This window comes from Cinclus cinclus, chromosome 1 (assembly GCF_963662255.1).
Source record: "Cinclus cinclus chromosome 1, bCinCin1.1, whole genome shotgun sequence".
Classification (NCBI taxonomy): domain Eukaryota; kingdom Metazoa; phylum Chordata; class Aves; order Passeriformes; family Cinclidae; genus Cinclus; species Cinclus cinclus.
In genome coordinates, this window is record NC_085046.1 from 16,313,226 (window position 1) to 16,327,144 (window position 13,919).

The following is a 13,919-nucleotide window of genomic DNA, read 5'->3' on the forward strand; positions in this document are numbered from 1 at the left end:
TTTTGAAACGCTACATGCAGTGCTTCACAATATTTAACGAGAAGACTAAAGCACCCTTCGGAGTTATCTTGCAAAACATTAAGACTTGGGATCAATTCTTGGAAACATTTGGGTGCTTACTTGGACTCTATGGAAATTATAGTTTAGCATACTAACAGTTATCATCAAGTCAAAAAGTTCAGGCAAGGACACTGAGTTCCGTGCTTTCCCAGGAACACTCACTTAAAATAAAATTCCAAGACCAAATTTTGCATTCTATTAGCAAAGCTCCCTTTGTAAAGAACAAAAGCCTTGCCAAAATCTCAGCTTCTGTAAATTATGATAACATTTTCATTTCCATCAGGCTCTTACAATTTAGCTTCTCCATTCTGCTAGAAATATGTCTCCCATGTAGTTGTACAAGAAAGTAATGTTGTAAAGTACTTACTGTATGGCATCAATGCCATCACACAGGGAGTACTACAACACAATAACAAACTGGTTGTAAGGAGATTTACCCATCATCCTGCAGTGGAAGGCAGGACACTTTGCAAGGACATAGTTCGAATAAGGTGCAATTTTGGAGTAATTTCTGTAAAGCCAGTTTTATTCCTCCGCCTCTACTTACAAATTTCTTGAGGAAGAGCTTACTACAAGGACCCCATCACTTATCTATTGGAAAGAACTCTAAGACTGAAAATAGAGGGACTGTCTTCTCAGTGTTTGCAGCCGATGTTAGGAGCACCAACCCTTGCTCTATATCACTTAGAGATAAATTGCCTGAGGCAATTTATATATGCCCTGTCCAAAACAGGCCAGTGACTTACCTGATCATTCCTGTTCAGTCCTCAGCTGAACTCTGCTCCCTGTCTTGATCCCCTACTCTGAAGACAGAACCCTGAAAAAAGTCTCTACTACTTTCTTGGCACTTGACCAGACCAATCCCTCCCCTGCAGCTTGAGATGGCTGTGGCTCCATTCAGTATAGATTCCATGGTCGGAAAGTGAAGCCACGAAGCATATAATGTCATCAATACGTGGTCATATGAAACCTAGCAGTGGTCATCACAAAGGCTGGAGAAAACCAAGAAGATCACCACAACAGCAATACCTGTTTTTGTGAGAGGGTGAGTTACCAGTTGTCGTGTCAGATTGTTTTCAGATGATCGCAGCAGCAGCACAATATCAGCTGGTAGAGTATCTCTATTTTTGGCTAGGAATCCACTTGCATTATATAGAACCTGTTTAAAAAGTGCATTTATGCATTTTCTTGGGTTTTGAAAAGTAATGGTAAATTTAAGCTTTCTGGAATAGGGCTTTTACTGTATCAAGATACACAAATAGTTTTTCAGCCATGGGGCTCACTCTCACTTCTAGTATTTTTTTTTTTTTTTGTATCACTGAAAATTCTACCTTTTCAATACTGAGATATGATGAAATCACTAAAAGAAAATCTATCATTCCAAAGTAACTTGAGACATTTATTTTTCCTAGAGCAGGTAGTAGTTTTAACCTGTGTGGATCTATCACCAGGAGAAGTGTATTGCAGTCCTCCTTTACACCTGTACATGTACTAATGCACAATTAACAATGCACTTGATTTCAACCACATCACACAGGATTACCCATATGACTATACAATCTTTCTGTGCTATTCATATCATGCTGTACTGAACCCAGGATTTGACACTTTTCCTAGGGCTCTCTGTATTAACTGTAGAGGAAGCCTGTGGAATTACAAGCTGCATATTGGCAATTGAAATCTTTCAAAAAATTTCAAGAATGGTGTACCTAATTCAAAATGTAACTTCAGAGTTCTATCTCAATAGTCTAAGGGATTCACAGGAAAACTTGACAAGAAGGGTAGAAGATACTGGGATAGATAATTTAAAAAAATCCATCACAAAACAACTCAGCAACAGTCTTAAATGATGAAAAAGACTTGTAAAAAAAGAGGAAATTGTTCTCCAGTTCCACAGTAAACTGGATTAGGGGTGTTGAATTTACAGGGCAGAATGGAGACATAAGTTAGACAGCAGAATAAACTTCCTAATAAAAGAATTTGTTGAACACTGATGGGGCAGTGGTGTAATTCCTCATCTTCAGTGGCTGGTAACAGGAATGGTAGAGGGAGATCTGGCTTTCCACTCCTTGAAGTGAATTATGCTATGCTGGTGAAATGCAACTCAGTTGGAGATGAGGCTCAGAAGAGTTACAAGAGGGCCTTTGTAGCTGGCTGTCTTACATAAGGGGTAAAGTATTTTCCATCAGCTGATGGGTAGTATTTGTCCCTTCCCAGGCCAACTGCTCCAGCACTGCACACAGCCAGCATGGTTTCCCATCTGTAGTATTTGTCCCTTCCCAGGCCAACTGCTCCAGCACTGCACAGAGCCAGCATGGTTTCCCATGTGAGACATCAGTGCTTGCTCTGTACCCTTCAAAAGGGCTCAGAAGGAGGTGGGAGGTCCTGCTTTCCCAAAGCAAGGTTCAGGTGACCAGTGTCACCCTGCTGCAGTGTAAGAGCAGCTCCTCCTGTGTTTGCACAGCACGTGCAGCAAGTCACCTGGTATGGATGCTGCTCACTGAATGAAGAAGGAAGAAGGGCCTGCACTCTCTGTCTGGCTGATGACAAAGTACAGAACTAAGAAAGGCTAAAGGTGTGAAGTAAGAGAAAGAATGGAGCTGCGTCCTGGTTAGAAAAAGTGGGAACAGTCATGGTGCAAGACTTTGAGGAACTAAAGGGAAGAGCACTGAGCTGCATTACATACCAGTTATGTTCTGGGTCTTCTGTAATACAGTCAGTTCATTTACCTGGTGACATTTAAGAAAAATACACTCCTGCTATTGCTTTTTTTTTTAAATGAGGGATAATAACTTTTTAATTTACTTTTGACATGTAAGGCACTACCAACATCCCCATGTCTGGCCTGAAGAGACGACTGTTGAGAATCAACCCAGGTGACCTCTTCTACTTCCTACCATTCCACAATCCCCAGCTAACATCATCAGGTGTCTTACCTTTCCTGCATAATGATAAATTCCAAAGGTTAGGTCTACTCTTTTGGGTCTCCAAAAATATTTTGATTTCAAATTATCTTCAAATTTTTCTGAAAGAAAACACATAGCTTATCTTACTGGCGTTACTCTACAATTATTCTTTTCTGAAGCTGCATCCCTCCAAGGATATTTCCTGGGTTCTCAGCCAACGCAGAGGCACAAAACAGACACTGATGTTTTCAAGGACAGAGATACCATAATGGTCTTCTTACAAAAGACACTCCATAGAGACTATAGGAGTTCTTGGACAAGTTACTTATTTTGTTCCAATTTTTTAATATGTGACTTCAGGGAATCATAGAATCATTAAGGTGGGAAAAGATGTGTAGTATCATTGAGTCCAACCCTTAACCCAGCACCGCTCTGTTCACCACTAAGGCAGGTCCCCAGGTGCCACATCCACGTGTGTTTTAAACTCTTCCAGGGCTTGCCTATCCAAGATTTTGATCTAAAAATATGAAACAATGCAGAAATCTTTTCTAAGGGCTCCTTGAGGAGTTGTGAGGGAACATTTACTCATTGACTGAGTGCTTCTGTACTGTAGACTAAAAAGCATGAGCATAAAAGGACAATAAGCTCATATAATTGCTTTAACATGGGCATTGTTACTGGATGTTATTAGATTTTCTGACTGGATGTTGGTTAAAACTCTAATCTGACACTTTGCACATACAAAAATGAATAAAACCAGGATTTATCTGCATAGAAATGCAACTGAAATAATGAAGTCAATGGTAATTGCAGCTACTCAACAGCACTGAAATATTCAGGATCTGAATTACAATGATGTTAGGTGTTTTAATTTGTGAATAAAAAATACCCAGAAAGCACAATTTGCTGAAAGGCACTGAGGCATGTTTACAGTCATTACTCTTAAAAAGTATTAAACTTCTTGCTCAGATACTGCTCATCAAAAATCTCAGTGCTGAACATGACTAAACTTTGCAAACAGTGTTCTTGGTCTATGAACCTAGAGTTTTAACTCAGTTTGATCTTTACTTCTCAAGCTCTGCAGCAAAAAAATCCTGAAGGCGGGAGAACTTGAAACCTGGATCAGCAGCTTAGATTCATTTGTACTCTTGATGTTTCTCTGTGAACCTCAAGGACACAGCCATCCCAGCAGGCATGTCTCCCTCAAACACACTGTGACACTGAAATGGGGGCTCACTAAAAGCATAACTAGCATATAGCCTGAACTTTACATGCCAAACAGAAATCGGACAGAAGACAAGCTGTAAAACTGTGAAATGAACCATATACTTACCTACAAGTGTCTGATCTGTTGCTTGTGGGAATCGACTTTCCTCATCCAGCAGAGACAATAAACCCATTGGTTTCTGCAGGAACATATCTAGGAGGGGCCTGTTGTCCTCATATTCTATAACTCTGGCATCAACACCTTCATAAAGGTATTCATTCTGCAGCAAGAAACAGAAGGCATGCTTTGTCTGTGCATATAGAACCACTTCAGAAAATAATTCACTAACTGTCAATTGTAGCAAATTAAAACTACACTGAAAAAGCATGCCTCAGGCATGACAGACATCAAGGTTTTGCAGAAACAAATGTCAGCTGGGATACTGGTTTTGAATATAAGTTCAATACTCCTATGGCATATTTGGTAAAGTAAGATACTTTACAGGAATAGCAAGAATTAAAGAAACATAGTTGAAGAAGATTAAGTATATTGTTTGCAAATAGAGACCTAAGGGTCTATTTATTTCCCTGGTCTGAAATGTTGAAAATTTCTTAACCATTCAGAACTATATTTACATTCCTAATTCATTGCTCAGATTTAACTGATGGTTAAGATTTAGAAATGTGACTACAGGTTCCAGTGGCTTTACTTGTTTGATCACCCTCCTCAAACACCTGGAAAAACTCTTACGTAAACAAAAAAGGTGCACATACTCTCTGAAAATTGAAGAATTGTGTACGTCCTAAGAAGTAAATAAATTGCCTCAGATTTGCATCTAATACATTTTCACTCCTTTTAAGGAACTAGGGAAAGGTATTTCCCAAGATTTAAAAACAACAGAAAAGCTGGTGGGGTGTACTTCTTTGTTTGCTTTTTTTGTTTGGTTTGGTCTGGCTGATTTTCTTCTGAAGACTTCAAATATCTCTGGATTCCTCCCAGACTAAGAAAAAACAAATAACAAAAGTGTCTGCAGTGTGTTGTGATGATTTTATCTTGACTATAATTTAGATTATAGCCAGAGAACACAAGAATGACCTTCCTTAATCCTTTAGCAAGGCAGAGGACAGCTGTAGATTTACCCAGAGAGGGTTGCTCTAGGGACTGCCACCCCCCATTTTTTTTGCTTGCATTAGGTAAAGCAATAGAAATTATCTACTACACAATGCTCCTGTTTGTGCCAGGGTTGCATTCACTCCTGTGCAGGCTGTACTGTGAAACACAGAGCTTTTGATCTACTTTAAAAATCCTCCCTCTGCCAAAGGATAGGACTTTATAAGTGTTGTATTCATGTATGGTGCTAACATGACAGTTTTGCCATTAGAATTCATTGTGAGAAGAGTGTCACAAAAATGAATGATGGCTAATATTAATGAGTTCACAGACCTCTAACCTTGGAAGACCTCTCCTTATGTGTCATTTACTTGAGTCTGAATGAGTGAAGAAGGCAACACATTGAACATTTAGAAAATAAGTTCACTTTCATATACAACAGAACACCTGTTTCATACCTCTTAATCTCAGAGAAACAGCAAAAGGCATAAAATCAATAAGACTGGGAAGGCACAAATAAATATCTGCTGATCCATTTGAAAGAGGACACAAAATATATACCTAAACCCTTCCAGTATCCAGACTGATGTAATTTCCCAGGACACTCTTCAAGCTATGGATAGCTTATAATTCAGTTTATATGCCACACAAGGGTGTAATCAGTACAAATCTTGTCTACAGCCCCATGAGGGCTCCTCATTTGAGACAAGGAGGATTAACCTCATTCGTGTCTCCCCTGAAGCAGTGGACAGGTGGAGTTTTGTTTTTTTATTTTAATCAATGACCTGAGTAGCTGGACAAGACAGGAGAGTAATAAATGTTCCCATGATATAGGCGGGAAGTTAGTAGGAGCTGTAGGAGTAGGTGGCAGAAATGCAGAAAGCCTGTGTAATCTCCCAGAGATAACATGGGAGCAGGGGCAGTTTAACTGAGGGCTACAGCTGCACTGACACACAGATGTTCATGGAACCAGCCTAGGATTATCTAGAGTACTCTTATCAGGGGGGGCAAGGGGAACAGACTGCTCAGGATGGATCTACCAGAGGAGAGTGGTTCTGTGACAGTCAGACATCCTCAAACAAGCTCTCACAACCAACCTGTCTGATCATAAACTTTTTCCAACTTCAAATGCTTGTGAGAGAGGCTGGTTTAGAGAGCTGATAAAAGTGTTCTCCTTGAAAAAGAAGGAACTCTTAGTAGCTGTACTATTATGCTATATCATAATGCTACAACATCTGCTCCCCTCCCTGCCCAGGCAGCACACAGGGCCTGACCTCCAAGCCTGCCATGTATGTGACCACTCAGTTTGTGTCCTTTGTATCTCAACAAATGAAAGAGTGCCAGCCTTGACAGTTTTGGTAACACTGCCATCCCCCAGCAGGATATGAAGGAGTTCACTCCATCACTTCCCACGGGCTCCTGAAGGACAGCTGATGACCAAGCCAGCACCAGTGTGACAGATGACTCAGAAATTATACTGTACTACATTTTCTGATGCAGTGCTGCTTTCAATTGCATCATTAGGATACAAACAGCAAGTATAAAAGCTTTAATGATGGACATCATAAAAATGTAATGAAATAGGTCTTATTTGAATTAATAAAATGAATCAGCTACAGGATTTTGTAATCCCCCGTGATGTTTTGTGACAAGAAAGCTCCACAGAATAGCTACTTCTTGAAATTCTAAAACATAATCCATTAGAAAGTATTCCTGTGGATGGGATGTCAAAAGGAATAATTGAGTTACACTATTAATTGGGCTCCTGTCTCATCTTAGTATTACATGGTATCTTTCCTGTGATCAAAACTATGTAACATTAGCTCATACCACCTGGTTTCAATGGTAACAAAAGAATTACTAAATGCATTAGGAAATGGTCTTCACATTTCATAAAGTAATGCCATTTTGCTGAGTACATTTCATGATGACATTTTGGTTTAAATGGGGACACCAGAGACTTATTCAGAAGGAACTGTTTCAAGCTGAAACTAGAAGATTAAATTGTCGTGAGAATGTAAAATAAACACTGCATACATTTAATGCAAAAAGCATCATCCTTCCAACTGACAGCAAACTTGCTACTTTCCAAAATGTTTTAGCTATCTGCCATTATACCTTTTACTTATGGGGGAATGACAAATGAGAAAGGAATGGGAAGACTGTCTTGCTGGACAATGTGACCTGCAGACCACGGAGCTGACAGAAATTAACTTTCATCAGTATCTAATATGTAAGAGGAAAACCTTGAAGGACAGGACTGAAGGTCCAAAAGTTCTGCTTTGCCTTTATATTAGCCAAAAAACCCCTTGTGCTAGCAAAACTAAAAGCAGTGACTAAGTTGAGAGGCCACATTCTCTCCCCAGTCAGTAGAGATAGGGATATATCTATTTATCTCCATTGACTACTGGGAATCTACACTACCTTTATCTTAATTATATACCCACTTCAGTCTTTCTGTTAAATTAGTGAAAGGAGATTGTATTCAGGCCTCAAAAACTTTATTCTTAAATGCAAACATTAAGTCAACAATCAAGAATAAATTCTAAATTTGGTTTGAGTTCTCCATGTTGGCCCACAGAGACTTCACTCTGGGTGACACCCTGAGCCTCATGTTGTTCCTTTTCTCCACCCCTGTCACTACTGTGGCCTTTTTTTTTTGTGGGCCACACTTCCAAGGAAAGCAAAACCGTGAGCACTTTTCAGATTCAGATACAGAAAAGAGAACACTCACAATGATAAAACAATGTCACCTGCAACACTGAAAGTACAATTCAACCTTATGAGTGTATTTACTGCTTGGCTTCATTGGTCAAGTTGCCAAAATATGATTCACCTTCTCTGATGACATAATCACTACTAACTAGGTGAACATGGGTTAATGACAAACTAAAATATAATCAATTGGTTTAGGCCTCAACTTCCCACTAGATAAGTAAAATTTCATCAAATTGCATGTGATATGTGAACAGGGCAAAACAGGGATGAAAAAGCAATGTATCTGTACACTTTACATATCTTGCAAAAGTGTAAAAGAATTTAAATTCTTCAGTCTTCCTTGGGTAGGTCTACAGGGTTCAGTGCAGCATTGTGTTAGAGATTTCTGAGGTAGCACAGGGCAATCTGAGATGTCTGTCTGGCACTGCACAGGGCTGTGAAGATACACTAGTCTGGGTCCCCAGTGACAGGATAGCTCCAGCAGCACAACAGTCAGGGCTAATGGAAACTCCTCACAAAGGTCTTGGTGACTTCTGCCATCAGCCTTCTCCTAAGCATAACTTCTGTCTTTTAGAGCCTAAACCACAAACCCCTGCATATAAAATCATTTGCACAGTCAGGCAGCTACATCAGCAAAGGGCAGAAGTCATCCTAAAATTTGTTTTATACATCAGTGATTATTTTTATTTTAATTTACAATTAAAGTACATTAGTGGTATCAACACAGGAGAGTCCTTACAGTGAACAGAAATTATTCTGAAGCCACCTGCTTTCTGAAAGGCTGTTTTTGTGATGCAAAACTGGGACAATCATGTAATAAATAAGTGAAAAGTGATGTCTTATAATGACTATGAATCATACCACAAATCATTCTATGCCTTTGGGTTGCAATGCAGAATAACACATTTCTCATTTCCCATCTCTGAAAGGGGGAGAATTACACCCACACTTACATGAACTTAATCTATATAGCTACTTATTCCCTGCTGTAGTAATATCTTCAGAGACTGCTACAAGATAATATAATGAAGTTTGATATAATCTGATACAGTGGTTTGATGCAAATTAAGGTAGACAGTCACTTGGTTGGTATTTCAGGCTGGATGTGGACACTTGTAATAGAAATATTAGGACTGGTATAAATGAAATATGAATGGAAATGCGCATATAAGCACCAGAAAAAATAGTCTAAAAAGAATAGCCTGTGATTTGATTGAAGAACATTTGTTTATAACAATGAAACTGAGGAAAGAGTTTCTTACATCAAGAACAGAGGCCTTCACTTAATTTACTTACTTAAAAACACAGTGCAGAGAGTTAGCGAGTGGAACACCCTCCAAACCTGACAGCAGGAGCATGACTGTGAGGTTATAGCACATCACACACAATTTTCTTATGACCCCACCAAGGAAATGGACCGTAGGGATAAAAAATATATATATTCCAAACAAGTAAAGCCAGATAATGACCTTGCCTGAAGATTACTGATGCCTAAAGATGCTGAAGTAAATAAAGGTTTGAGGCTGTAAAATATATGTCCAAAAGCTACTTCAGAAAGAAGAACCTAAGAGACATGATGAAGACTTGCCAGCAGGTGTCCATTATTCTATATGTCACTCACAAATTTTCTTGGCCAGACTATTTGAACACACACAACCACCCCCACACATGCCATGTTGAATTCTGTATATCTGTGAATCAATGAAATCTATGAGAGAGAGAATGGAAATGGGTAAAACTGATGCACTTCAAGATTCTGTAAATAAAGATTACCTTCCCCTTCCATAGTTGTACTGATTTATTACAGAAATGGGCAGACTGTATATTGCCAAAATAAGAAGTTAATTTTCCCCCTCATCTGCTCAGTAGCAGAGTAATCACCCTCACCATGGTGCAGCAAGGCATATGCAAGAGAGCAAACTGTTCCTACTACATGGTGACTCCACAAACCTCTGCATTAATATAGGTCTGGCCAAAAAGCTCTGAACTTGACTCTAATTAAAAAAAGAGGAGGAACATTAAGACAATATTTGGGTGTACAGGAATAGGGCTAGGAAAGCCAAGGCTGGTCCCTGACCAACAAAAGGCAACTAGAGAGAATGTGATCTTGCTGCTGAACAAGTCTGTGGATCACATGGAAAAGGCTGAGATATTCAATGCCTTCTTTGCATCGGTCCTGACTGATAACCCCAGGTCCCTGAGACCAGGAGAAAAATCTGGAGCAAGAAAGACTTAAAATTAGCATGGGAGGATCAAGTTAGTGAACATTTAAGCAAAGTGGACATATGCAAGTCCATGAGACCTGGTCAGCGCCTGGGTTTGACAGGAATAAATATTGTTGATGCAGTCTCTGCTATTTCCATCTCCCAATTGTTGGAAACAGCAATAGCCAAGTGCCCTTCTTTTGTGAACTTGTGTACTTTGGAAAGAAGATGCCTAAGTAATTACAGTAGGTCTAGTTAAATTTTCTTTGGCTTTTAGATGATATTAAAACCAAGGAAATAGTTGTGTCGATAATCTTGCACATAAATTTATAAAAACAACTACAAGATACAAGACAATATTCCTGAAATAAGCAGAAAGAGGATAAAACACTGAGCCATAAAAAAAAATTGTCATATTACTCATAAATATATACACCTCTAGACTGAAATGCATGGACATGCATGTACACATCTGCATGCATGGACACATTCCAAACTTGTATTTGTCTCATCCTTAAAACAAATAATGATTTACACTGATAAAATACTACTAACAATTAAAATTGCAATTCAGGAGAATTTTCATCTATGTATTATAAACACCAATAATTTCAGCAAAACAGCAGAAATATAATTTCACCTATGATTTAAATTCTGACTGTTCTGCCATAGAGAATTCTGAAATATTTCAATTCTCAGCAAGAAAATTTTTTTTCCTGGACATGTTATTTCTTCAAATAAAAATACTGAATAATGATTTAAAGGTGGTTAATTTAATTCTCCTGGAATTATTTACAAAGTTGAGATTATTTTTTTGAGGTTTTTCCCCTCTCCTCTTCAAAATCATAAACTTTTATATTTATAGTGCTATTCCTTTTCTCTGCTTTAAAATAAATTATTTAAATTAAATCCATCATTACTTAGCTGAGATGATCTAGTTTCTCAAGAAGAACAAAATAATTGTGAGATTTGCAGTTTTTAATAATGGAATTTCAGTGTTCATTAAGCTTATTAGTAAACTATTAAGAACACTGCACTTTCAAAATTTTGTTACCACTCATTTAATTTTTTTACTAGAGAATCATAGGTTACAAAACTCATTATTCCTCAAGAAAACAACATTGAATTTGCATCAATCAGATTATCACAGTGTTCTGTTGCTTAGTTACTGTAAATTTCAAGTTTAATGCATTTTATGTTGGCATTTTACTTGCAAATACTGCTTCATGGAAAACACACTTAAAAAACCTTTTTTATAATCTGCTATTTACAAGTTATAATGGAGAAGGAACAATGCAGTTTCTTGAGATGAGGTTTTATACGTTCAGTAATACTAAAGCTTCATCAAAATAACCAACAGATACCTGTTCCCAGGCAAAGACATGTTGATTGAAGTAGAATTGAATTTGTTCATTGGCAATGTTGATACAGAGTTGTTCAAAAGAATTTTTTTTGAAATTCTCAAAGCCAAAGATGTCAAGAATTCCAATATTCAAGCCATCATCATTTTCACTGCAAAGATGAAATATACTTTTCATTGTTCTATCTTTATTTTACATTAACCATCTTCATTACTATTTCACAAAAGGAAATCATGGGCTAAATCTGTACACCAGTTAAAAAAGATAAGTTTTGCTGAACCAGGTATCTCTTAAAATGACAACAATTGTTAGTTTGAAATACATAAATGCAGATCAATTCAATGATTACTGCAATGCAGACCAGATGCACTGAATCACACAACAACTAAGTGAACTGACAGGTGAAAAGGGATTTACAATTTTATTCTTACACTAATATTTGTAAGTAATTATTCTAAGAAGCTGACTATAGTACAGAAAGAACAAATTTTCTTGTTTCTCTTGTAACAACACAGGCTTTACTCACCAGCATCCTGAAATTAAAGGCTGTTGTCTTTAAGTATTATTTCTTCATATTATTTATTCATAACAATTAAAATTGCTTAGTTTAACATTAAAGTAAAAAAGAATGACTAACTAGACATTTTATGCAGCTGAATAACTACTTTATGCACTGGGATGTGGTATGAATTTAAATTACCAATTAAATTCCAGAGAAGCACTGGAAAAACTTTGGTTTGATATTTTAAGTAGGGCATACTGAAGCTATGTGATCACTTCTGCAACTGGAAAAACCTCTAATATTTATTTGCTGAAGCAAAAAATTAAGGGGATATAGTTTTATAACTAACTGAGGTTGACGTTAGTGTATTTTCTAGGCAAGTAAAATATAAACCCCATTTTTCTATAACACCTCTTTGAAGATCTATCTGCAGCCATTTTTAAAATAAATATCTAGGAAATCAGAAATTAAGAGTCATCCTCAAGACACTCATGAATAGTACTTAATTCTCTTTGTGAAGTTCATCTCAAAAAACGAAGTGTTTCTTTGTGGAGTGATCTGAATTTGGGAACTATTTAATCTGTCTCAAAATTACGTTTTTGATGAATAGACTACTAAAATTTATCTGCCCCATTCCTTTTCACAGCTAATTACATAAAAATAGAAAATGCAAATTATTTTACTACCACAAAATCAAGCAAAAGCTGTTTGAGGTTTTTTTTAAAGTGAGCATTTCAGGATGAATTTTCTCCCTCCTCACCAGCACAATAAATAAGTATACAGTTTGAAAAGGGCTCTGTAACAGACAAGTGAGAGAGGCCCACAGGCTAGAAGTGCTGCCCTATCTATCGTGGATTTTATCCTATCATTTACTGATTAAAGTTCTGTTACTGTTGCTCTGCTGTAACGGAATACTTAAAAGTTTAGACAAATTTTAGGATTGCAACCTTGGCTCTCCTCTGATTTAAGAAGAGAAAATCCAGGAAATCCAGATCTGCAAACCAAAGCTATTCGTTATTTATATGGCATTTAAAATGTCACCTTGTAAGTGAAGCGGCTGATACCTTCAGTAAATGTGTTTGAAAACTATTCCCACACATATATGAAATCATGCTCATAACAACACTGACAAAAGCAACAGCATCAGTGTAAATAAAAGTAGAATTTGACTATGTAATCAACATGATGAATATCAAATGTTTACACTGAAAAAATACAAAAGAAAAAGGGTTAGAAGTTAAAAGGGTTAAAAATACAAAAGAAAAATAAAGGGCTAAATGAGTAAAGATCAGCAGGAAAACAGCAGATGCTTTTCCCAACCATATCTATTGTGTCTTCACTATATACTATGAACAGCACAAACCATTTGTGACATGGTGGGATCATAAACAAAAACATAGCAGAGAAAAAGAACTTGCCTACACTAAACACTGTACTGTAAGACAGATATTATTCCCACAGAAAAAAATATCTCTTTATTCTGAAAAATCTCCTTTTACCTCAAATGTTTGTCAGGTTTGAGTAAGGTGTTGATGCGATTGACTATCCAGCTGAAGAGGCGCCCATACAGTGCTTTGGCCATGGCATCTCTGACATCAGTAGCTTTTTCCACAGTGTTGGGACGAATAATTGTTTCTCCTCGAGTCACTACACAGTGAGAGGTGAGGGCCTCTTGCAGTTCATCTGCCTGAATACACAGCAGGGATGCACCTGGGAAGGAATGTCACAGGCATAGCTCAGAGACAGATTTTGGAAGGTGACTATGTAAGAAGTACCCAAGTTGTGAGGTGCGAATATCCCTCTTAGTTATAACCCACTCATTCAAGTCACCGCTGTTCTCCTTTTGCTCCG

General features: G+C 37.6%; 1 protein-coding gene across 2 annotated transcripts in view; it reads right to left on the minus strand.

Moving 5' to 3' along the window:
* Nucleotides 1-13,919, minus strand: part of MYO3A (myosin IIIA) — a 103,972-nt gene that overhangs the window by 29,149 nt on the left and 60,904 nt on the right. For both annotated transcript variants that reach the window (XM_062494239.1, XM_062494231.1), the window contains exons 17-21: nucleotides 13,568-13,778; nucleotides 11,570-11,717; nucleotides 4,300-4,453; nucleotides 2,997-3,085; nucleotides 1,090-1,219 (exon numbers count right to left, since the gene is read on the minus strand). In XM_062494239.1, the coding sequence (XP_062350223.1) occupies nucleotides 1,090-1,219; nucleotides 2,997-3,085; nucleotides 4,300-4,453; nucleotides 11,570-11,717; nucleotides 13,568-13,778 (732 nt within the window). The remainder of the gene's footprint in view (nucleotides 1-1,089; nucleotides 1,220-2,996; nucleotides 3,086-4,299; nucleotides 4,454-11,569; nucleotides 11,718-13,567; nucleotides 13,779-13,919) is intronic.